Below are 25880 nucleotides of genomic sequence, written 5' to 3'. Positions count from 1 at the left end.
ATCTATTTTTGCTCTATTTTTTCTTTTCAGGTCAATCTTTCAATTAAATCAACAATCAATAAACAGCATGTGAATACATGTATTTTGTAATGAAGCAATTATGTATTTTTGTCTCCAAAAACAGCTTCTGGCACCTAAAGGAGTGTATACTTTTGAATTGTGCTAGAAAGTACAAAGACATTATATGATTGTGTTACATCATGATGAACTAAGCACCTTTTTTTTTTTATTGTATCAATTATTTTACAGGCAACAAAACCAAACATGAGAAAGAACTCCAAGGGCTGAGGTGCAAAATCAGTGGCATGGAGAAAACCCTACGCATAATGGAGGTAATTTCTTTTTTTTAAAATCAGGATATAATTTAAAGATGTACCTTTAATGATACAGTAAGTGACTAAATACATCAGTAATTAGAAAAATCGCACCTCCGTTCATATGAACAGACCCTGTACATTCAGTACAGTCAGTTAATAAGCAACTGGAAGCAACAGCACTAAAGGCTATCTTAAGGAGCAGGACAGTGGAAGGAAAAAGAGAATCATATAGGAAAGAATGTTGGTAATCATTAAACTTTCAAATTCAATGGAGACCATACATACCCATAGCAGAATGAAAGTTGTATTGGAAAAAGGCTCAGAGAAAGAATAAAGATTACATCACAGAAAAAAAACTTATAAACACCATTGCCTGATGATGTAGAAATGAGCCTACGTATAGTCTGATGAAGTGGGAATGGGCCTATAATTTGAAAGATAATGGAAAATTTAGATTTCCACCAGAATGAGTAAATGAGCTGAATTATGATAATAACGGAGAAGGTGGGAGTAGAAAACAGGGGGCTATGTCTGATCTGTATATAAGGCCACAGTAGCCAGCGGTATTTTATTGCAATTAGCAATAAGTAGCATCTACTGGACAAACTCGTATCCTTAGAACCAATTGGTTGTTTGCTGTGTTTGTGACTGCCATATTTTGCATATAATTTTTCAAGAAAATTTCCTATATAATTCCCCCTTTTGCAGCTGCTTAGTAGCGGGTGTAAAAGAGGAGCATATATTACGTGCATATATCTTGTCATGATGTAACAGATGTAACAGATGATGTAACAGATGATGTAACAGATGATGTAACTTGTCATCCTATATATATATATATATATAACATATGCATGCATTATTCTTTTTATAGTGTAGTCCAGAAGTGAACGAAAAAACTCTCATACTTGCCAATCGATAAAGGAAAAGTTTTCACCTTGTCATCCTTTGTGCTGGACAGTGTATTCATCACCTGGACTCCTTACACATGTATAAACACATTAACATGTTACTGTACATTTATCATCTGTTACATCAGTGTTTATTTATTAGTTTTTTTATGTGAGTGTTTTATTGTCTTCTGCTGTCCACTTAGAATGTTGTACTTCTTTATTACTGCTGATTTTACCATGGCTTGTTCTGACATTTTTTTGAAAAAAGAGAAGGAAGAGAGTGTAACCTATAGTATATATTTAACCAATAGTAAATCTGTGTAGATGATAAAAATACTGCACATAAGCAAGGTGAAAAACAGCAGAGACAACAGCAAATTTATTATTTCAGCTTAGCAATCTTCTCATTCCTCCATCATACTCCACTCTGTTTGTTCTTGATGTTTCATGAGGGTGGTATGAGGGACCAAAAAGCTCTTGCGCGACCTTTGCTCACAGCCAAGCTCTGTGCAGCTTGTATACACCAGAATAGACAGGTCCGTCACTGATGCCCCATTCTCTTTACATATGAGTGCAGGTTCACACTGAAATTTGACAGACAAGAACAAGTCTGGAAATGCCATGGAGAACTGTTATGCAGCCTGCAACATCATCTAGCATGACTGGTTTTGCGGTGGGTCAGTGAATGTCTTGGGAGGAATATCCTTGGGGGGTCACGCCATGTGTTAGCCAACAGTACCTTTAATGCTGTTAGCTACCAGGATGAACTCCCCAGAGCCATTGTTAGAACTTGCTGATGCACTGGACCCTGGGTTTCTCCTATTGCATGACAATGACTTGCCAGATGGCTCATGTGGCCAAAGTGTGTAGGCAGTTTCTGGATGATGAAGGTATTGATACCAGTGACTGGCCCTGACATTCCCCAGGTCTGAATACAATTGAGAACCTCTGTTATGTATTAGAGTGTTCAAGACTGTCCAGGAGCTTGAACATGCCCAGACATTGTCAGTGCACATAGGGTAATCTATTTTTTATTACAGGACTATTACAGTATAGATTTTTAAATTAAACATTTTGTTCATTAAGATCGAATTTGTGGTTTAAATGTTCCTTTAATATATATATATATATAATTTATATATATAATTTGAGAGATTTTTTGTGATGCTCAGAAACCAGGATGGACATGCAGGTTGGCCCACTTATTGGAAGGTTGTGAGTTTGAATCATGCTTCTGCTGAAAGAAAGAAAGAGAGAGAGAGAGAGAGAGAGAGAGAGAGAGAGAGAGAGAGAGAGAGAGAGAGAGAGAGAGAAGTAGGATTCATAATGCAAAATTGAATAAATTTATTAAGCCTGATTGTCAAGTGCTTACATGCTTTAATATTTAATATATAATGTGTGCTCATGCCCCAAATATGTGGTGATTGGCATATGAGCGCATCAATATACACAAAATTATTAATAGCTACTGTGTTAAGCTACCTTATTTACTATCCCTTATAAATATTCTTATAACTTATTACATTACATGAACTAAAATATTTCAGAATTTTCCTTAGAAATAATAAAAAGATTCTCACAGACTGCGTATAAAATCTATTTTTTATTGTAATGATTAAAAAAAACAAAAAACAAAAAAACCTTAAAGGTTCTTTTTTTAAAGGTGCATAGTATCCTTAACTGGAGTACCAATATTTTCAACACAGTTTTCTTTTTTGGATGCATCTCTGCTTGCCGACTCTCCTACCTACAACAAACAAGTACATAAGGATTAAACTGATAATGTATAAATTAATCAAATTATTAAATTATTGAAAGGGGTTTATAAAATGAAAAATAAACTACTAAGCAAACATAAATTTACCTCATCCCTCTCAGTATTTCCTGACGTTTTATCTTTCCATTCTATTTTAGAACCATGAGAGGTTTCTCTTTCTGCACTGGACACAGATACCACATTTTCCTCCTTTTGCTCATTACTAAGCATGCGAAGTTCTTCCTCAACATGCTGATCCCAGTCCTCATCTGCTGCTTCCTGCCTAGTGTCTGCTTTGTCCCCACTGTAAAGGCTGTCTGCATTCCGAAGGGTTTCTACATATACCCTCTGCTGCTCATGCCTTTGTTTGTTGGGTCTCCTCTGGCGAATATCAGATCTGTTGTCCCCTTGGTTAACCCTCGGGTTGACATTGTTGACCTCTTGTCCTACATGGTGTCTGCTCTGTGCAGTGCAGTTAGCATCACCTCTTGTTAACAACACCCTCTCTTCTTCTCTGTGCTCCGCTGGCTCCTGCAAGGGAGGAGCAGCAGGCTGCTGTGCAGTGCTGGGTAGGGGATCCTGACGGCTACCTTGCAGAGGCCTAAGAACAGCATGGTGTACTGCTGCTTGGCCAATGCTGTATATAAATACCTGGAAAAAAGTAAAATGTTCAAAAGAGCAGCACCTGAGTCTGCTTTTATAAGGAAAAATATTGCCAAGTCAAAATGTGCCACACTGAATCTTCTTCTTCTTCTTCTTTTCCCTTCAGGGGTCGCCACAGCGAATCATTTCTCTCCACCTATCTTCTGCATCCTCAACACTTGCACCCACTAGCTTCAAATCCTCATTAATTACATCCATATACCTCCTCTTTGGCCTGCCTGGCAGCTCCATGTCCAACATTCTCCTACCAATATACTCACTCTCCCTCCTCTGAACATGTCCAAACCATCTTAATCTTGCCTCCCTAACTTTGTCCCCCAAACGTCCAACATGGGCTGTCCCTCTGATGTACTCGTTCCTAATCCTGTCCAATCTTGTCACTCCCAAAGAGAACCTCAACATCTTCAGTTCGGCTACCTCTAGCTCTGACTCCTGTCTCTTCTTCAGTGACACTGTCTCTAAACCATACAGCATGGCCGGTCTCACCACTGTCCTGTATCAGGACTCGCCACTATCCTGCACCACACTGACCTTCCCCTTGATTCTTGCTGATATTTTCCTATCACACAGAACTCCTGACACCTTTCTCCACCCACTCCAACCTGCCTGCACTCGCTTCTTTACTTCTTTCCCACTCTCTCCATTACTCTGGACTGTTGACCCCAAGTACTTAAACTCCTGTACCTTCTTCACCCTGTAACCTTACTGTTCCACTTCCCTCCCGTTTCATTCACACACATGTACTCAGTTTTACTACGACTGACTTTCATTCCTCTTCTCTCCAGCGCAAACCTCTACCTCTCCAGGTTTTCCTCCACCTGCTCCCTGCTCTCACTACAGATCACAATGTCATTTGCAAACCTCATCGTCCAAGGAGACTCCTGTCTGACCTCCTCTGACAACTGGTCCATCACTATAGCAAACAGGAAGGGGCTCAGAGCCGATCCCTGATGCAGTCCCACCTCCACTGTGAACTCCTCTGTCTGACCTACAGCACACCTCACCACTGTCCTGCTCCTCTCATACATATCCTGCACCACTCTGACATACTTCTCTGCTACTCCTGACTTCCTCATACAGTACCACAGCTCTTCTCTTGGCACCCTGTCATACGCTTTCTCTAAGTCTACTAACACACAGTGCAACTCCCTCTGACCATCCCTATACTTCTCCATCAACATTCTCAGAGCAAAAATTGCATCTGTTGTGCTCTTTCTGGGCATGAAGCCATACTGCTGCTCACAAATTTCCACCACCTTCCTTAACCTAGCTTCCACTACTCTTTCCCACAACTTCATTGTATGGCTCATCAACTTTATCCCCCTATAGTTGCTGCAACTCTGCACGTCACCCTTATTCTTAAAGATCGGCACTAACACACTCCTTCCCCATTCCTCAGGCATCCTCTCACTTTCTAAAACCCTGTTGAACAAACTAGTTAAAAATTCCACCGCTGCCTCTCCTAGACACTTCCAGACCTCTACCGGGATGTCGTCAGGACCAACTGCCTTTCCACTTTTCATCCTCTTCAAAACCTTCCTGACTTCCTCCTTTCTAATCTTATCTACTTCCTGTTCCACAGAGTTCACCCCTTCTACTCTTTTTTCCCTCTCATTTTCCTCATTCATCAGCTCCTCAAAGTATTCCTTCCATCTCGTCTGTACACTCTCCTCACTTGTGAGCACCCTTCCATCTCTATCCTTAATAATTCTAACTTGCTGCACATCCTTCCCATCTCGATCCCTCTGCCTAGCTAACCTGTACAAGTCCTTCTCTCCTTCTCTAGTGTCTAACCTAGTGTACAATTCGTCATATGCCTTCTGCTTGGCCTTAGACACCTCCCTCTTCACTCTGCGCTGTAACTCCTTGTATTCCTGTCTATTCTCTTCAGTCCTTATCCCACTTCTTCTTGGCTAATCTCTTCCTCTGGATACTATCCTGAACTTCCTCATTCCACCACCAAGTCTCCTTATCTTCTTTCCTCCTTCCAGATGACACACCCAGCACCTTTCTCCCTGATCACTTCTGCTGTAGTTTCCCAGTGATCTGGCAGCAATACCTGACCACCCAGAGCCTGCCTCAACTTCTGTCTAAATCCCTCACAACATTCCTCCTTTTTCAGCTTCCACCACTTAGTTTTCTCCACTATCTTTGACCTCTTCCTCTTACAGACCATCAGAGTCATCCTACACACCACCATCCTATGCTGTCTGGCTACACTCTCTCCCACTACCACTTTACAGTCACTAATCTCTTTCAGATTGCCTCTTCTACAAAGGATGTGTTCTCCCCTACCGCCACTCTTGTAAGTCACTTTATGTTCCTCCCTCTTCTGAAAATAAGTGTTAACCACAGCCATGTCCATCCTCTTAGCAAAGTCACACTGTGCCACACTGAATAAGGTTCAATAAGATTGAATGCCATGAAGCTGCTTCAACCAAGTATTTAGGTAACCAAATCATTGTACATGTATTTTTCTTTTTCATTAAAATGATTATTTTCTTTTTTCATATATTTACTTTATATTATAGGTTGCAAATTCACAATAAAAGTAAAAAGGGTCGGAAATGATTATTATTTTTTTTTTTTTACATCACAAGTGTATATTCACTGCACCCCTAAATTTAACAAGGGGAAGCTTATTCAAATGATGACTCATTTTACACTTAGGATTTGCTGGAACCACCCAGCACTTAAAGACCATTCAAAACTTTTCAGAATTTCATACCAGTATCGATAGCCCGATTAGAAGAAGCACAGGTATCTGGAGAGTAACAGGCAGGTCTTGCAGTAAAGCCCTGAGAAACTCACTAATGCCTTTTCCAAAGTGTTTCAGGGGGTCTGTAATAAATGTTGTCATGGTTATAGTGATGGCCTGTAAAAACAAACATGAAACAGGTAAAGCAGGCAAAAGACAATTTTTTAATGAGTTGATGAGCACAGCAGTGAAATAGTATGAACCTTTGTTGGAGGCACTAGCAGGATTGGATTCACAATCAGGACTTCATAATATTGCTTACAGGGATCATCCTGAAGAGTCCATGTGGTCCGAATCCATTCTGAAATAAAACAGGTAAATGCACATGTTTAAACTTTGTATACAAAATCATTTCCATACACCTTTCCTCAAGCCACTGACTGTAGCATCATCTGGAGAATGCACTGAAATTTCCATGCCAACCATGAAAAATCATCTCTCCAGCAGGTACTGGGTCTGCCCCAGAGGCTTCGTTTCAGCGGAATGTGTCTGATGCATTAAAGACCAGATCCTACTGTGGAGGAATCCATGTAATTTTGCCAAACTTTGCCGTGCAGACATAGCAGGTAATCTTAAGGTCTTAGGCAAACACAGATACTCATCAGAGATCACCAAGTGCAATATTGTAAAGGTGTGTAAATTAGTGAAGGCAATGTCCAATGCTGTAGTATACTCTGGCGCCATCCCAGTGCGGCTTGGCGATGTAGCTTACAGCAGGTTATGGTCGCTAAGCTGCTGGATGTCCAGGTGGTGCTCTGAAAACAATGTAGGCTTCATATATAATTGGAGCACTTTTGAGGGAAAGGCTGGCCTGTTAGGATGGGATGATGTCCATCCTACTCGGGAAGATGCTGCTCTCATTTCTTGCAGCATAACACATAGTTTAATAACAGTCCTAGTTAATCAGTGACAATCCGGAACCAGGACCAGGAAGCAGACAAGCAGACTAATCTGTCTGCTAGCTGCATTGAGTTGTCACCCAGGGTTCACAATATAGAGACTGTGTCTGTTTCCCGAGCAAAACAAAAAACTGTAAATTCTCAGAAAATTTGTTTTAGTAACCTTATTAACATCAAATTTGATCATAGTTAATGCACAGCCAGCACCTTTGATCTAGGACTGTTAAATATACTGTAAGATCTCTTTTATCTAAAGCTCTTATAGCTAATGAACTGTTTAGTGATCAAAGTAGTGATTTAGTGTTCCGTGTTTAACAGAAACATGGATCAAACCAAACGAGTATATTCTGAATTCCTCTGTAAATTTGCAGATTTCATTTTAAACCTAGTTGTTTCTTTAGACAAAGCATTAATTGTTGGAGACTTTAATATTCATTTTGATAAGTTAGATGATCCTTTGAGAACAGCAGTTGTTTCCATCTTAGATTCAGTAGGGGTGAACCAGAATAGGACCCACTCATAATGAAGGTCACACTCTTGATCCCTTGGATTAAATGTAGAAAATATAGTCACAGTGTCACATCTCATTTCATTTAAATTGGGCTTCAGACTCAATATTTGCAATCTGCCACGTCACCGTTTTAAACGTACATTTACATCAACTACTGCAGAGATTTACCAACAGTCTCCCAGAATTATCATCCATGATTGGATTGGCATCAGACCCCACAGAACTTGATCAGGTGACTGACTATTTAGAGTCAGTGTTTCCCTAGATATTATAGCTCCACCTAAAAGGAAAGTAATTAGAGAGAAAAAAACTTGCACCCTGGTTCAATGGCAACATACAAACCTTAAACAATCAACTAGGAAATTAAACAAACAAACATCAAACAAAATGATCAGTATTTCGATTAGCATGGAAGGAAAGCCTTCACCCCTCCTTGAACCGCCACCTTATTGTGGTGGAGGGGTTTGCGTGCCTGAATGATCCTAGGAGCTATGTTGTCTGGGGCTTTTTGCCCCTGGTAGGGTCTCCCAAGGCAAACAGGTCCTGGGTGACAGGCCAGACAAAGAGCGGTTCAAGAGCCCTTTATGAAGAACAATAAAACAAGGTCCGTGACGTCGCCCGGTATGGCGCAACCGGGGCCCCACCCTGGAGCCAGGCCCGGGGTTGGGGCTCGCATGCGAGCGCCTGGTGGCCGGGTCTTACCCCATGGGGCCCGGCCGGGCACAGCCCGAAAGAGTGACGTGGGGCCGATCTCCTGTGGGCCCACCACCTGCAGGAGAAACCGTAAGGGGCTGGTGCAATGTGGATTGGGTGGCAGTCGAAGGCGGGAGCCTCGGCGACCCAATCCCCGGACACGGAATCTGGCTCTAGGGACATGGAATGTCACCTCGCTGGGGGGGAAGGAGCCTGAGCTGGTGCGGGAGGTCGAGAGATACCGACTAGATATAGTTGGGCTCACCTCCACGCACGGCTTGGGCTCTGGAACCCAACTCCTTGAGAGAGGCTGGGCTCTCTACTACTCTGGAGTTGCCCGCGGTGAGAGGCGGCGGGCTGGTGTGGGCTTGCTCATAGCCCCCCAGCTCAGCAGCCATGTGTTGGAGTTCACCCCGGTGAACGAGAGGGTCGTTTCCCTACGCCTTCGGGTCGGGGAGAGGTCTCTCACTGTTATTTGTGCTTACGGGCCAAATGGCAGTGTAGAGTACCCGACCTTCTTGGAGTCTCTGGGAGGGGTGCTGGAAAGTGCTCCGACCGGGGACTCCGTCATTCTACTGGGGGACTTCAACGCTCACGTGGGCAGCGACAGTGACACCTGGAGGGGCGTGATTGGGAGGAACGGCCCCCCCGACCTGAACCCGAGTGGTGTTCTGTTATTGGACTTCTGTGCTAGTCACAGTTTGTCCATAACGAACACTATGTTCAAGCATAAGGGTGTCCATCAGTACACATGGCATCAGGACACCCTAGGTCGGAGGTCGATGATCGACTTTGTGGTTGTTTCATCTGACCTCCGGCCGTATGTCTTGGACACTCGGGTAAAGAGAGGGGCGGAGCTGTCAACTGATCACCACCTGGTGGTGAGTTGGATCCGATGGCCAGGGAGGAAGTTGGACAGACTTGGCAGACCCAAACGTACTGTGAGGGTCCGCTGGGAACGTTTGGCAGAGTCTCCGGTCAGAGAGATCTTCAACTCCCACCTCCGGCAGAGCTTCAACCAGATCCCGAGGGAGGTTGGAGACGTTGAGTCTGAGTGGACCATGTTCTCCACCTCCATTGTCGACGCGGCCGCGCGGAGCTGTGGCCGTAAGGTCTCTGGTGCCTGTCGTGGCGGCAATCCCCGAACCCGGTGGTGGACACCGGAAGTAAGGGATGCCGTCAAGCTGAAGAAGGAGTCCTATCGAGCCTGGTTGGCTCGGGGGACTCCGGAGGCAGCTGATAGGTACCGGAGGGCCAAGCGAGCTTCAGCCCGGGTGGTTGCAGAGGCAAAAACTCGGGTCTGGGAAGAGTTCGGTGAGGCCATGGAGAAGGACTATAGGTTGGCCTCGAAGAAATTCTGGCAAACCGTCCGGCGCCTCAGGAAGGGGAAGCAGTGCCCTGCTCACACTGTTTACAGTGAGAGTGGGAATCTGCTGACTTCGACTGGGGACATTCTCGGACGGTGGAAGGAGTACTTCGAGGATCTCCTCAACCCCACCGACATGTCTTCCACTGAGGAAGCAGAGGCAGAGGGCTCAGTTGAGGACTCATCGATCCCCCAAGCTGAGGTCACTGAGGTGGTTGAGAAGCTCCTCAGTGGCAAGGCACCGGGGGTGGATGAGATCCGCCCTGAGTACCTCAAGTCTCTGGATGTTGTGGGGCTGTCTTGGTTGACACGCCTCTGCAACATCGCGTGGCGGCTGGGGACAGTGCCTCTGGACTGGCAGACTGGGGTGGTGGTCCCTCTGTTTAAGAAGGGGGACCGGAGGGTGTGTTCCAACTACAGGGGGATCACACTCCTCAGCCTCCCCGGAAAAGTCTATGCCAGGGTACTGGAGAGGAGAATTCGGCCGATAGTCGAACCTCGGATTCAGGAGGAACAATGTGGGTTTCGTCCCGGTCGTGGAACACTGGACCATCTCTATACCCTCACCAGGTTGCTGGAGGGTTCATGGGAGTTTGCCCAACCAGTCCACATGTGCTTTGTGGATCTGGAGAAGGCATTCGACTGTGTCCCTCGTGGTGATCTGTGGGGGGTGCTCTGGGAGTATGGGGTCCGGGGCCCTCTGCTAAGGGCTGTTCGGTCCCTATATGACCGGAGCAGGAGTTTGGTTCGCATTGCCGGCAGTAAGTCAGACTTGTTCCCGGTGCATGTTGGACTCCGGCAGGGCTGCCCTTTGTCACCGGTCCTGTTCATTATTTATATGGACAGGATTTCTAGGCGCAGTCAGGGGCCGGAGGGAGTCCGGTTTGGGGACCACGGGATTTCGTCTCTGCTTTTTGCAGATGATGTTGTCCTGTTGGCTTCTTCAAATCAGGACCTTCAGCGTGCACTGGGACGGTTTGCAGCCGAGTGTGAAGCGGCAGGGATGAGAATCAGCACCTCCAAGTCCGAGGCCATGGTTCTCAGCCGGAAAAGGGTGGCTTGTCCCCTTCGGGTTGGTGGAAAGCTCCTGCCTCAAGTGGAGGAGTTTAAGTATCTTGGGGTCTTGTTCACGAGTGAGGGAAGGATGGAGCGGGAGATCGACAGGCGGATCGGTGTATCTTCTGCAGTGATGCGGTCGATATACCGGTCTGTTGTGGTGAAGAAAGAGCTGAGCCGCAAGGCGAAGCTCTCTATTTACCAGTCGATCTACGTTCCTACCCTTACCTATGGTCATGAGCTTTGGGTCATGACCGAAAGGACAAGATCCCGGATACAGGCGGCCGAAATGAGTTTCCTCCGCAGGGTGGCTGGGCGCTCCCTTAGAGATAGGGTGAGGAGCTCGGTCACTCGGGAGGAGCTCAGAGTAGAGCCGCTGCTCCTCCACATCGAGAGGAGTCAGCTGAGGTGGCTCGGGCATCTGTTCCGGATGCCTCCTGGACGCCTCCCTGGGGAGGTGTTCCGGGCATGTCCAACCGGGAAGAGGCCCCGGGGAAGACCTAGGACACGCTGGAGGGACTATGTCTCTCGGCTGGCCTGGGAACGCCTCGGTATTCCCCCGGAGGAGCTGGAGGAAGTGTCTGGGGAGAGGGAAGTCTGGGTGTCCCTGCTCAGACTGCTGCCCCCGCGACCCGGCCCCGGATAAGCGGTAGAAGATGGATGGATGGATGGATGGAAAGCCTTCATAGCTACAAAAGATCTCAGTGCTGCTAGATCGGTGTATTTCTCCAGCCTTATTGAAGATAATAAAAAAAATCCTAAATTTTTTATTTAATACTGTAGCAAAATTAACTAGGAAAAAAAACACTGTCGAAAAGCGCATACCATCTATTTGTACCAGTAATGACTTCATGAATTATTTCAATGGATTAATTGATATCAGGCAAAGATTTCAGACCATTATTTTAATACTAAACAAATTAATAGATAATGCTGTAAATAATATTTCTGTTTTTGATCAGTATTTAGACCGTAACAGATATTACCAGAAGCTTTCCAACCCATTCTAAAGATAATAAATTCTTCCCTTAACACTGGCTATGTGCTGAAATATTTTAAGATAGCAGTTATCAAACCTTTGATTAAAAAACCTGACCTCACCCCAAGCCAGCTGTCCAACTATAAGGCCAATATCAAACCTCCACTTTATCTCAAAGATCCTAAAAAAGTTGTAGCTCAGCAGTTATACTCAGACCTACATAGGAATAATATTCATGAAATGTATCAGTCAGAATTTAGGCCTGGTTAAAGTTGTAAATGACCTGTTACTGGCCTCTGATCAGGGTTGCTAGTATTACTTGATCTTAGTGCAGCTTTTGATACCATTGACAAGGCTATTCTACTTGATAGGCTAGAACATGTTGAAGGTGTTAAAGGGTCAGCCCTCTCCTGGATCAGGTCTTATTTGATGGCTTGATATCAGCTCGTAGATCTAAATGTTGATCACTTTAAACAAACTAAGGTAATGTTCGGTGTTCCACAAGGTTCTGTTTTAAGCCCATTGCTTTTCCCGTATGTAATTATTCATACACATGGTATTGGCTTCCACTGTTATGCTGATGACATGCAGCTATATGTTTTAGCTAAATCAGATGTGAGTCACCAGCTTAATAAGACTGAAGATTGTGTGAAGGACATTAGACCGTTGATGCTTACTAACTCCCTCCTGCTTAAATCAAACAAGACAGAAGTGCGTTTACTAGGTAAATACAGGCAGCCAGATGTAAGCTTTCTGATTACAGAGTTACTATGGACGGTCTGTTACAAGGGTAGCCTTCTTTCATCTCAGAAATATTGCTAAGATAAGAAATATGATGCAGGCACCTAGCACACATGATGCAGAAGCACTAGTTCATGCATTTGTTACCTTTGGTTGGATTATTGTAATGCTTTACTCACTGGATGTTCCAGTAGGAGCATAAACAAGCTATAGTTAGTCCAGAACGCAGAAACTAGCGTCCTAACTAGAACCAGAAGATGTGAACAGATCACTCCTATCTTATCCTCATTGCATTAGCTCCCAGTCAAGTTTCTCATTACTTATAAAATACTATTACTAAACTATAAAGCAGTTAATGTTCTCCAGCCACAGTACCTGAGAGATCTCACCTACTTCAAAAGCACAAAAGGCTACAGCAGGGGGCAGAGCTTTTTCTCACAGAGGACTCAGACACAGTCTGTGTTTATGTCCAGGCTAAAAACACATTTGTTTAGTCTAGCTTTTTATGAATAGTTTTTCTTAGGTAAAGGAGCAGATCTGGAGGGTTCATGGGCATAGTGTTTGGCGAACTGGGATGTCTGGACGCTGTCGGCTTGCCACCCTCGCAAGACGCTCAGGTTTGCAGACTGTGGATTGGTGGGACGCTTTACATCCCAGAAAGCCCTCATGTCTGTGTCACCTTCTGGCACTAGCCTTTTAGTTCCATACCTCTGTAAAGCTGTTTTGAGACAATGGGAATTGTTAAAAGCGCTATACAAATAAATTGAATTGAATATAAAATTGGAGATAAAATTGGCATATATCCTGAGGCCCATATCATACTGATCTTTTAAAATACGATATCTCCATGTTGTGTCATAGGATTTTTCTAAATAAAAAAATACAGCAACTACATGTTCTGTATTTTTTGATAAAACCCTAAAACGAAAGATTCTAATCTTGGAGATGACCAAGAGCGCTTTTACCTGATTTTTTGTTCTTTTTCCAGCACCCACACTGGCCGGTGATTAATCATTCATTCCATAGTTTTGCATAAGCACCTGGTTAGAGCTATTGGACAGTAATTGTTTGAATCAATGTGATCTTTTTCTGGTTTGGTATGACAATTACTTCTTTTCAGTAGTCTGGGTTTCCCCCCGATTTCCAGATTCTGTTGAAGATTTCCAGTTGAATCCTTACTACATCATCAGGTAAGTGTTTCAGAAACTGGTAATGAATTTGGTCATGTCCAACTGCAGCGTTACTGGAGCTTTTAATGCCTTTCAGGAGTTCCTCCATTGTAAAAGGCTGGTTATATGGTTCAGTGTTTTACAAGGCTAATTAAACTTTCTCCCTTTTTAAAGTAGTAAATTCAAGCAAATTCGAGTTTTTCTTGTTTTGTTTGATGACCATTTTCTAATGAGGAATTTCTTTCAAAAGTCTCCACCAGTTTATTAGCAATCTCCTGTTCCTTTGGCAATAAAGTATCCTGATCTTTAATGTGTTGTACTTATAATATTCCCTCCTTGTTTTTTATCTTTTGTACCATGTCCCATAATGTCTTTATTGGGGTCTGTGATGATAAGCTTGATATATTTCTCAACATTGCCTCTTAGTTTTTATTAATGGTTCTTCATGCTTGTGCTGTACAGATATTCAGTCCGATAAGGTTTTCTGTTGTATGATTTTTACCTAAATTTTCATTCTGTCTTCTTCTGATCAGCAATAGCTATTTTGCAGTCTTTGTTAAACAATGGGTTTTTCTGACTGCATGATTTTGCTGATATTTTGGAACAGATATTTCTGCTATTTGGAACAATGTATCAGAGTGTTTTTAGTGGATCTTGATTTTCTTTCCAGTCTATGTTGAATTTCTCATAACATAGTGTTTTGAAGATATATCAGTGTGATTTTTTCAGTTGCCACCTTGTTGAGTCCTGTTGAATGTGATCTTCAGTAGATGTTATACTCAGTTGATAGTGGCCACTCCCGCAGAGATCCTTCCGTACTTGCCATGAAAAATCAATTATTTCTTCAGGTTTGCATAGGGTTTGGTCAATAGCAGAATACGTTCTATGTCCTGGATGAAGGTACGTGTTTGAGAAATCATTAAAGCAAGCACAAGTCATTATTTTTTATAAACTCTTCTATTTTTCTGCCTTTATTATTTGTGTGTTATTTCCACATCATTAGTCTTTGGTTTTCCTCAAATTTAAAAAAAGGATAGTGCTTACCTCTTTTACATGCTTTGATATAGCTGATCTTTTTAATGCATTTTATTCTTTGGATATCTTTTATTTTTATCCTGGTTGGACACTCTTTTGTTGAAGCTGGGTGGTTTGCTGAACATTTGCAACATTTTGATGGTTTTGTAATCTTAGTTCATGTCCTTCTCCTCTACAGTTGCAGCAAATATTCTTCTGTTTGCAGTACGCAGTCTTAATGGGATTGGAATGAAAATATTGACTAGTACACTCATATCCAATCATACGTTTTTCCAGAGGAAGGGTTTGTTAAAAGTAATAATGTATGTACCTGTCTTAATGACTTATTCTTCATTTTTGATAGTGATTCTCTTGATGTTCATTACACCTTGTTGAGTTAATTCTGCTGTTATTTCATCCTCCATATCATGTAGCTCTCTAGTACATACAGTAGGACTCCTTTGCTGCTATTCAGTTATCGATGATAAAAAGCCTTTATCGGAACACCAGTTTGCACTCAAGATGCTTTCAGCATGGGTTTTTTGAAGCCTTCCACCAGGATTTGTCCAGACCTTAGCTTCTTTAACATCTTTATCTGTTCTTGCTATGCCTAGAATGCCCTTCTGTATTGCAAAAGGAGGATAGTTTTGGAAGAAGCATGTCTGTTATTTACAATTCTAACAGTATAAACCTCTGCAAGTTGTCACTCTTTTGAGAATAAATACATCCAGTATCCGAGTCATCTTCTATTGATAGTTCAATTATCTGTCGTTTTGGTTTTTTTTTTGGTTTGCCATATTTGTGTTTCATGGCTCCTGCTCACCACCTTCCAAATATGCACCAAGGATACAGGGGTGATATACTTGAGCAGAGTGAACAAAATGTTCATCTTGCTCAATTGACCCTAAGACAATTCCCCTAAGGGTGCGTCTTGACTAGCCGATTTGTTGGACCGGGGATTTCCAACCTCCCGTCTATGTGAATTCAAAGCCAAAGTATTATGTAGGACCTAATGCTGGATCTAATACATGTTCCTCAAATACCAGTTTCTTGTCCTCCCCAGACACAGGTGTTAGGGACATATTCTTCTCTGGGTCCCCACAGGGCAGTACATCATGTAAATGAATAGAAAGTGGCAAGTGTGACCTCCAGCATCTCACCTTTGAAATTATCCATCCAGTCAATTTTCTTCACTCCGGTGCATTTACCATTGAAATTCTCCATTTTTATAACTTTGGCCTGGTGCTCAGCAAAGGAAATCTACAGAATTCATATGAAATTAGCAAACAGTTTCAATTACACTTTAGGGCTTTTCATATTTGTACAGGTGCATCTTAAAATAATGGAATATCATGAAAAAACATGTACATTCTTAAACAATTAACATTGTTATTTGAATAGTTGTGGCATCAACAACCATAAATTACAGTGTGTGACTGTTTAAAAAAACAGCCTATTTCATGCTTTCTAATCACTGAGGAAAATAAGGACATGTCTCAGGGCTCCAGACTGCGCCTAAAATAGGCACATTTGCGACTAAAAATATTAATTTGCGACTGATATTTTTGCTGAGGTCGCCAATGGCGACCAATCAAATTTACACAATATGATTATATAATGTTTACGTTTTGTGCGTGTTCTGTGAACAGTAGCCTATCACATAATTTGTTGTGTTGACATAATAAAATGAGATGCTGCGAGTGAACATTTCACGGAGTTAGAGCGCCAAAATATGAATGAGCAAACCGAGAGTCACCTTTCCAAGCCAGAAAAACTGTCAAAACGAAAAATATACAAGTTTTTTAAACAATCCTCATCGAGCATCAACTCTGATGACACACCTGCTTGTAAAAAAGCAGGCTCCAGCAGCTGTGCCACCACGCCCGCGAGAGAGAATGACAGAGACACAGGAGATCATCTTTCCGTGTCAGTCAATGAGCATCGTGCCGAAAGACATTTCAAAGCTTCTTGGATTCAAGAGTTTTCATGGCTGAGGTATGATCGCAAAACACGGACAATGTTTTGTGACTTTTGTTCCAGAGCGAGCAAAGAAATAGCAGGGAAAACGGATTTCATTACACGAACTAACCATTTCAAAAAAGAGACCGTGAGAAAACACGGTGATAGTCACAAGCATAAAAATGAGTGCTCCACAGACTACAGCCTTAGCACGTGCAGTTTCTTACGCATGCGAACTGCGTGAAGAAAAAGAATGGAAGGATCTAAAAATTAAGTTTAACGCAACCTATATGATCGCATGGTGAGGAGCTACCATTCACAAAATGTACCTCTCAGGTGTTACTTTTGAAGAAAAACGGACTTGATGTGAGCAAAACGTATGACAACGACACAGCATGCGCTGAGTTTGTAGGATGCATTGCAGATGAGCTAAAAGAACATGCACTGACAGACGCCCATACAGCTAATTACATCTCCATTATCACTGACTGTGGCACAGACGTTTCTGGGAAAGACAATGTGATTGCATACTACAGGCACATTTCTGCAGGTGTAGCAGTGAACCAGTTTATTGGTTTAGCTGAGCTTGAACACTGCCATGCACATGGAGTATTAGATAAAATAAAATGCTTGTTTAGTGATGCTAAACAAACTGATCATGATTGGTGGCAGAAGAAAATTACAGCCTTTGGAGCAGATGGGGCTGCAGTTAACATGGGTGTCTCAGGTGGTGTAGGTGCTCTTTTAAGAGACGAAATAGGAGAGCACATTCTTTCCTTTCATTGTATGCCAAATAGACTGGAATTAGCCATGCTGGATGTTCAGAAGTCTGTTCCAATGACTGAAAAAGTCTATGACTTGCTACAGCTAGTATGGAAAACATACCATTTTAGCCCCAAAAGCAAGCGCGAGATGAAAGTCATCGGTATGGCGTTAAGCTGTGCCATACAAACACCTTCTGCAGTAAAACCCAGCGTTGGTTGCATCACATTTACCGGGCCCTTTCTATTTTTCTTGCATCTGATGTCACTACAGGCCAGGGTCAATATACAGCTGTGCACCTCCACATGCAACACCTTGCTGCCTCATCCAAAAACACTGAAATAAGAGGAAGAGCAAAGCACATCTCACAACAAATGGAAAAGTTGCCTTTTGTTGTGTTGTGGTGAGACATCCTGCTGAAAAATGGTTGTGACATCAGTGCTGTGCAGGCTTAATGGAGATTGCTGAAAGGACAGTTCTCAGATAAATCTTATTGCAGCTTGTGGGAAGTCCTACTTACAAAAGAGTCCTACCAATTTCAGCTGCTCAGTGTGCACGTGGCTTTTCAGCTCAAAACAGGATCAAATATAAAGTATGCAATTCACTCCATGTGTCAACACTGGAAGATCTGATCAGGATCAGCACCGAAGATCCATCACTTGAACAGTTTGATCCAGAACCATGTGTCAAACGCTGGCTTTCTGCAAAAAAAATAAGAGGACGCGGCCAAACTACACTCAGTGGCCAAGTGATGCTGAGATAATTATGGTCTGTGTCACTGGCTCGGATTCTGCATAAAGAGAAATTCTTTTGACTGTAGGGCCTATATAGTTTGTAAGTTGGAAAAGACATTAAGTTCAAACATGAACTTCAGTTCCCAGAACATTCAAGATAAAAATGTTGAAATTGTAAAAAAGGGGAGATGTACACACACAACAGGATGAATAAAAGTAAGTAATTTAAAAAAAATAAGTTTATTGTTATGTGGCTCTTAAAAAAATTATTTGGCGCCTGGTTTTTCCCCCATAGGAGCCAATGGCTCCTTAATTGATTTTTTTGTCTGGAGCCCTGTGTCTGCCATTCTGCACCTGAACAGGTAATGCTTATGTTTAAGTTAACCGTTTAATTAAACAGGTGATCATTGAAATAAAACTTCTGTGATATTCAGTGCTCATTTTCTAACTGGGTGTCTGTGCTTAGCATGTAGCTGTAACATTCTAAAACCATTGTTTCACACTGTGCACATATGGCACTGCAAAGTAGAGAGAATAGAGCAGAGCTTCATAACTGTGTCAAAAGTGGTGCTTACTGCACTTTTAAGTTAGAATCATTCCTTAACCCAGGGTTATATGCAGGGTTTAGAGCAAGATTATACTTGGGTTAAGCACAATGTAACAAGCCCTTTTATAATATATAATATTCAACTATTAAAAAGGGCTTAGTGCTAATGGTTGTGCTCAATCACTAAGCTGTTGGCACTATAGACAAATCAGTAAAGCTCATGGATATTACTATATGATAGAATTTCAGGTTATAATATACATTATTCTTTTACATTGTAAATTCAAATTACAATATACATTATTTATATATATTCCATAATGACCCAATAACGTTACCTTGTAGAGGTAGAACCAGTTCCACACCAGACTGATAAAGAAGCATATGGCAAACATTCTCTTAAACTGGACAAACCAGGAAACCGCTGACCACATCTCAGTGCAGATTATGCACACAATGATGAAGACAACAACAGAGGCCTGTTTTTTAAAAAAAAAAAAAATAATCATATGAGCAATGCATTACAAAGATAACATGAGAAAAAAATACATTTGTTCATTTACAGAGCACTGAAGCATTTGTTCACACTGTAAAATATATAAACATAGATAAATATTTTTAATTGTTGCGGATTTTCACCTTGATAATAGTGTTGAGCTCCACACCAAATGTGTCCTCAAAACGCCAATTCCAAGCCTCATAGTCATGAAGTTTAAAGTTGATAAGTATGTTACTAAGAGCATCATCTAGAGCACCAGATCTCCAGCCATTGTCATCATTCAAAAGTTTCTGGATTTCTGACACCATTTGCCTGGAAAGTTTTACCTCAGCATCATAGTGCATTTCAGCAGTCACAGCAGTAGGCTACAATTTCAAAGAACAGAGAATCAGTACCACAAAAATACAATAAGAATGGGACAATGGGACTTATGGAATTATCATACCAAGCCAAGTTTATTAATTTCCTTTAGAAGCTTTGCGAGGAAACGCTTGAACACAGGATTACATGTTGGCTGTTGTGAGGAAAATGTCACCGTCCTGCTGTGCTCCTCAATCTGGTTTACAAAGTGAAAACAGGATAAACTATAGTCATTAAGGTAAATAAAGAAACTTAATGCAAACAGCAATCAACTCAATCGAATAAAAAAAAAAATTAATTTGGCTTGATTTTCTCTCAAGTATACTGAACACTGGTTGGAGCAGAAATGGATGTCAATTGTTGGCATTATCAAAGTCTTGCTTCTGTCTGAATTAACACTCTCAGAATTGATCCTAGTGGTCAGGTGATGTTAAAAAGGACCAAACCATTTTCCAATTTAAGTTAACATTGCTGTGTTTCTAAAATTGCTGATTTTGTTTTTTGTTTGATTTTTGCAATCAGTCAATCATTTTGCAGCGATACAATGCATAAAAGTAGCTAAAAGTAAGTAGTTTGCCAAACAAAGCAACTGGAGATCAGTCACTTTCAATAAAAGCCACTTGTCAACACGGAGAAAACGTGTCGAATCCATACTCTGAGTGTATGTAATCAAGTTAACACAGAGAAAACGTGTCAAGGTCATACTCTGAGTGTATGTTATGTCAACAGGGAGAAAACGTGTCGAATCCCTACTCTGAGTGTATGTAATCATGTCAACACGGAGAAAAGGTGTCGAATCCATACTCTGAGTGTATGTAATCATGTCAACACGGAGAAAACGTGTCAAGGCCATACTCTGAGTGTATGTAATCATGTCAACACGAAAATGTCGAGGCCATGCTGAATAAACATATACGTTTATGTTTTTATTAAAATACTTGTCGTTGCAGCATGTTGACTTTGTCAGTGCACTCCTTCATGTCTGGACACTGAGGCACTTCACGTGAATCTTCACTGTATTCCCTTCTTTTAGTCGGTACATTATTGTAGCTGGAAGCCTAGAAAACAAGAGTGCTGGTAACTAACTAACTAACTAACAAACAAACAAACAAACAAACAAATAAAATAACGTTATGTACTTTCTCGATTACAACCTCCGTTTATATTGTTAAATGTTGTTAGTGAAGCTTTTACCTCTGCAAACTTCCTCATCCTTTTTGATGTTGAATCGTACTTCAGCATATCAAATGGATCCAGCCATTCATCATCATCATTATTATTGTTACCGTGAATAAACAATGAGAAACTACTTATGACGAGGAAACCACTATAACCCCACAAGAGCACTACTGAGACCCTCATTATTAGTATTACTGTACCTCGTCTTAGCAGCTAACTGCTAATGCTAAATAAACATAGCGTGCTAAGTAACTGCTAATGCTAAATAACCATAGCGTGCTAACTAACAATAGATTATCTTGTAGGATGAAAGAAAACAAAATGCAGTAAAAAAAAAAAAAAAAGAAAACGCTTGCGAGTAAAGAGACGCAGAGCACTAACTAGTGCTGAGATTTAAACAAACATTTTAAGAAAACCTGAAAAGGTTAAAAAAAATTTTTAGAAAACAACTGTTCAGAGTGACGTGAGCACCTGAACCGGATCTAAATGGCCAGAGGGAAATAGCACTTACACTTAAATATTAAAAAATATATATATTATAAATATTATTTATATTATTATAAATATTTGTGCATGTCCAATATTAAAATGTTTATTTTAAATGAAAATATTATATAAATATAGCAATAAAAAGCCCTCCAGAATGCAAATACTGTCGTATGCAAAAGTTTAGGAACCCCTGACAACTTTCATGATTTTCATTTATAAATATTTGAGTGTTTGGATCAGCAATTTCATTTTGATCTATCAAATAATTGAAGGGCACTTCAGTAATATTTCAGTAGTGAAATGAGGTTTATTGGATTAACAGAAAATGTGCAATATGCTAGTGATGTCACCAGTGACACCGAAGCTCCGAGGCGTGTGTCAAAAAAATGAACCGATTTTCATTGAAGCTTTGTATCGAAGCTTGATTCGTTCTGGCAAAATCACGTGACCAATGACGTCCGAAGCTTCATTTCACACACACACACACACACACACACACACACACACACACACACACACACACACACACACACACACGCGTGTGTCGCCCTCGTGTGTTGTATTGGAGTATTGCGTTACATGGAATCTAATACTGTATAGCGAGTTTAGGAGAGCTTATTGTTGCGAGCTGTCAATGGAGCCTGTTACAAAAAGATCGCGTTCTGTAATGTGGGAACACTTTCATTTGATTTCGCCCAATAAGGTGGATATATATGGTTTTGTTGTGAAGCCTATATTTATAACTTAAATCTCACTCATCATTGGGCAATTATTAGATTAGATTAGATTAGATTAGATTCAACTATGTCATTGTGCAAGGTACATGTACAGAGCCAATGAAATGCAGCTAGCATCTAACCAGAAGTGCATAGATAGCTGTGGCAGTGTAATAAATAAGGGTATGAGGTTATACAGAAGGTGTAGTAATATGTACATATAACTGAATAAGGGTATATATCAGAGGTGGGAGTAAGTCACACATGTGCAAGTCACAAGTAAGTCTCAAGTCTTAACCTTCAAGTCTCAAGCAAGTCCGAGTCATTTTTTGTGAGAGTCAAGTCAAGTCAAGTCAAGTCACTGCTTTATGTCAAGCAAGTCAAGTCAAGTCGTAGCTTGAGTCAAGCAAGTCACTGGCAAGTCATACAGATGTTTGATGATTTAACTAAATGTATATATTAAACAAAGTTAAATCTACAGTATTTATGAACTATGAGAGTTTTATTTGCAACAAAAATGATTATATGCATTTATTTTTAAAAGGTGTCCACATACAGGTGAGTTGTAAATACAATAAAAATCTAAAAATGAATAAAAATCAAAACTACAAAGAATAAGATGTAAATGTAACTGAAATAAGGCCAACATAAAAGCATGCAAAGTTTCAATATGCCTCAAACATGGCAGAAGACCATGGAAAAGTAGATATATAAAAGTACAATGGTTTCTATGCAACCAAATGGCATTTTTTGAACAGGCATTCCCTTTTAATGGGACATGAACACATCCTTACATTAGATCCTTCCTTTTTAACAACAGAATAACAACAACAATCAATCATGTCAACCAAAAAAACGTAAATTATTGAATCCCACAAACCTTGAGAGAGAGAGAGAGAGAGATGATTGGAGTGAGTGTAATTTATTAATTAAAGGGATAGTTAAAATGAAACTAAATAAAAATAATATTTAATAATAAAATTTTACTAAATAAAACGTTCCTAAAAATGAAAATTCTGTCATCATTTTCTCACCCTCATGATGTTACAAACCTGTATAAATTTCTTTGTTTTGATGAACACACATGTAGATATTTTGAGGACTGTTTATAACCAAACCATTCACGAACCCCATTCACTTCCATAGTGAAAAAAAGAATACTATGGAAGTGAATGGGGCTCATGAATGGTTTAGTTATAAACATTCCTTAAAATATCTTCCTCCGTGTTCATCAGAACAAAGAAATTTATACAGGTTTGTACCATCATGAGGGCGAGAAAATTATAAAAGAATTATTTTTATTTTTGGGTGAACTATCCCTTTAAATTGAAAGTGTGCGCGTGTGCATGCTAGACAAGAATATGGCTCTGCTTGCAACTCTGAAGTTTTTTATATTTATATTTATGTTTTTTATATATATGTGCATCCCCATAAACGATCCATACGCTTTTCACTCAAAGCCTAACACTGAAGACCAATTATAAGTGCTACTGCAAAAAAGCTGACATTTCCACGTAAACGGTGACCAACCATTTACACTACATGGCGCTTACAAAAAATTTAATTTGATAGAAATTTGTCATTCAAATGTGAGCGATGTGGTCGCATACTGCTGTTCTTCTCTTCTCATCTTGCACAAAATCCCAGTACCCGAACTTAATTATTTTTGATGTAGCGCCTTCCATGTTTCGTCACGACTGTTAAGGTTTATTAGTTAGTGCGCGCGCTCCCTCTGCTTGCCTGCTGCGTCACGTGGTTAGATTACGCTCTTGCGTGATTTAAACAGATTTAAAAACAAAATAGACAAAAAAGATAAAACAAAAACAAAAAACAAGTTATTTCGAGTCATTTAACTCAAGTCCGAGTCAAGTCTCAAGTCATGAATGTCAAGTCAAAGTCAAGTCGAGTCTTTTTTTAATATTTGTCAAGCAAGTCTCAAGTCTCAAACTTGCGACTTAAGTCCGACTCGAGTCAAGTCATATGACTCGAGTCTCCCATCTCTGGTATATATAGTGTGGTTTTTATATAAGTATGATACAGTATGAAATGGTATGACAGATATACGATTCAATGTAACATTTCATGTCGTATGTTTTGTCATATATATATATATATATATATATATATATATATATATATATATATATATATATATATATATATATTTAATGGATAGTAGTAATAAGTTGAAAAAATATAGGAATATATATATATATATATATATATATATATATATATATATATATATATATATATATATATATATTTAATGGATAGTAGTAATAAGTTGAAAAAATATAGGAATGCAAGAAAAGCCTTTTGTGCACCGCTTAATACCATGATCTTTTTTTTTTTAAATGGTTCACACTTTATACTTTTGAGACAAGGTCTAACCTTAATCTGTTTTTAGGTCCAGTGTTTGATTTGCTCCCAGAAGCTGGCCTATAATAATACATCATCCATGTCACTCATTCAAGAGCACTTACAATGTCCCTTTCACGAGCTCACACTTACAAATAAGACTGTGTGTCTATATAGTCATGCTGAACAGGTGGACAGCTGATTGCTGACTGCTGATTGTTAATAGAACATAATTGAGCACAAAGCATCCATCTAGCCTACAATACAGTAGTCTGTAAGGCAGATTTATAATCGTGTAAAAGTGTGTCTGCACTTATATACCTTCAACATTCATGAGATTTTTTCTAAAAACAGTCAAAATGTCCACATTCACCATACAAAAAGTTATCTTTATTACATTTTTGTTTGGAGTTACCATGCATATGCAATGGAACATGCTTTGGTCATGCTTTGGTCATGCTTTTGGTCAATCCATTACTTTTTGCTTCTAAAATTAACGTTGTTTGGTTGTGGAACATTGTGTGATAGCGCTTTCACCAGCAGAGGTCCTCATCGAGCTCTGATTTGAAAAGCTTCGAGTAATGAACCTTTTTTCGATACAATTGGGTTGAAAGCTTCACTGATTCAATAAAGCTTCACTTTGCCATCACTACAATATGCATCAAAACGAAATTAAACAGTTGCATAAATTTGGGCACCCTTGAAATTTTGTTGATTTGAATGCCTGTAACTACTTAGCACTGATTGTTAACATTGTTAACTTAACACACAATTGGTTTGGTGGGGGCACGGTGGCTTAGTGGTTAGCACGTTCGCCTCACACCTCCGGGGTTGGGGGTTCGATTCCCGCCTCCGCCTTGTGTGTGTGGAGTTTGCATGTTCTCCCCGTGCCTCGGGGGTTTCCTCCGGGTACTCCGGTTTCCCCCCCGGTCCAAAGACATGCATGGTAGGTTGATTGGCATCGCTGGAAAATTGTCCGTAGTGTGTGATTGCGTGAGTGAATGAGAGTGTGTGTGTGTGCGCCCTGCGATGGGTTGGCACTCCGTCCAGGGTGTATCCTGCCTTGATGCCCGATGACGCCTGAGATAGGCACAGGCTCCCCGTAACCCGAGGTAGTTCGGATAAGCGGTAGAAGATGAATGAATGAATGAATGAATTGGTTTGGTGAGCCTTGAACTTCATAGACAGGTGCATTAAGACATTAAGCCTAGACATTAAGCCTTGAACTTCATAGACAGGTGCATCTAATCATGACAAAAGGTATTTAAGGTTGTTCTCTTTGACTCTCTTCTGAAGAGGGGCAACATGGAGGCCTCAAAACAACTCTTAAATGACCTTAAAACAAAGATTGTTCAACATTACGGTTTAGGGGAAGGAAATATTGATGTGCTTTTTCTGTTGGGGTGCCCAACTTATGAAATTATGCACATGCCTAATTTTGTTTTGAAGCATATTGCGC

At 40.7% G+C, this 25880-nt stretch overlaps 2 protein-coding genes across 3 annotated transcripts; both read right to left on the bottom strand.

The window, feature by feature from the left end:
• Window positions 1–1557: 1557 nt before the first annotated feature.
• Window positions 1558–21311, bottom strand: clcc1 (chloride channel CLIC-like 1). Of its 2 annotated transcripts, XM_060876887.1 has the most exons (11): window positions 20871–21311; window positions 20615–20734; window positions 19762–19872; window positions 19457–19681; window positions 19156–19296; window positions 15976–16075; window positions 6591–6688; window positions 6358–6504; window positions 3075–3617; window positions 2852–2957; window positions 1558–2444 (listed from the first exon to the last, which is right to left on the bottom strand). In XM_060876887.1, the coding sequence occupies exons 1-10, from the start codon at window positions 21036–21038 to the stop codon at window positions 2868–2870; spliced, it is 1743 nt and encodes a 580-aa protein (XP_060732870.1). In that variant the 5' UTR covers window positions 21039–21311; the 3' UTR covers window positions 1558–2444; window positions 2852–2867. The 2 variants fall into 2 exon arrangements, with proteins under 2 accessions (XP_060732870.1, XP_060732868.1); XM_060876885.1 differs by lacking the exon at window positions 1558–2444 and having other exon boundaries at window positions 2795–2957.
• Window positions 10515–15396, bottom strand: LOC132850375 (uncharacterized). The gene is made up of 3 exons (XM_060876902.1): window positions 15147–15396; window positions 14846–15049; window positions 10515–14691 (listed from the first exon to the last, which is right to left on the bottom strand). Exon 3 carries the CDS (start codon window positions 11763–11765, stop codon window positions 10800–10802), a length of 966 nt encoding a protein of 321 aa, XP_060732885.1. The 5' UTR covers window positions 11766–14691; window positions 14846–15049; window positions 15147–15396; the 3' UTR covers window positions 10515–10799.
• Window positions 21312–25880: the final 4569 nt, after the last annotated feature.

The sequence above is a fragment of the Tachysurus vachellii genome, chromosome 1, assembly GCF_030014155.1.
Source record: "Tachysurus vachellii isolate PV-2020 chromosome 1, HZAU_Pvac_v1, whole genome shotgun sequence".
NCBI classification, from domain to species: domain Eukaryota; kingdom Metazoa; phylum Chordata; class Actinopteri; order Siluriformes; family Bagridae; genus Tachysurus; species Tachysurus vachellii.
The sequence above is the reverse complement of the archived record's forward strand: the minus strand, read 5'-3'. Positions and strand labels throughout refer to the sequence as shown.

Bases quoted from the DNA above. Each gene is read 5' to 3' on its own strand.
- LOC132850375 (XM_060876902.1), bottom strand. From the start codon at position 11,765: ATGAAGTCATTACTGGTACAAATAGATGGTATGCGCTTTTCGACAGTG.
- clcc1 (XM_060876887.1), bottom strand. From the start codon at position 21,038: ATGAGGGTCTCAGTAGTGCTCTTGTGGGGTTATAGTGGTTTCCTCGTC. The intron at 19,682-19,761 runs GTATGATAATTC...TTGAAATTGTAG, and splicing joins AAATTAATAAACTTGGCTTG to CCTACTGCTGTGACTGCTGA. The intron at 3,618-6,357 runs GTATGAAATTCT...ACTTTTTTCCAG, and splicing joins TAATCGGGCTATCGATACTG to GTATTTATATACAGCATTGG.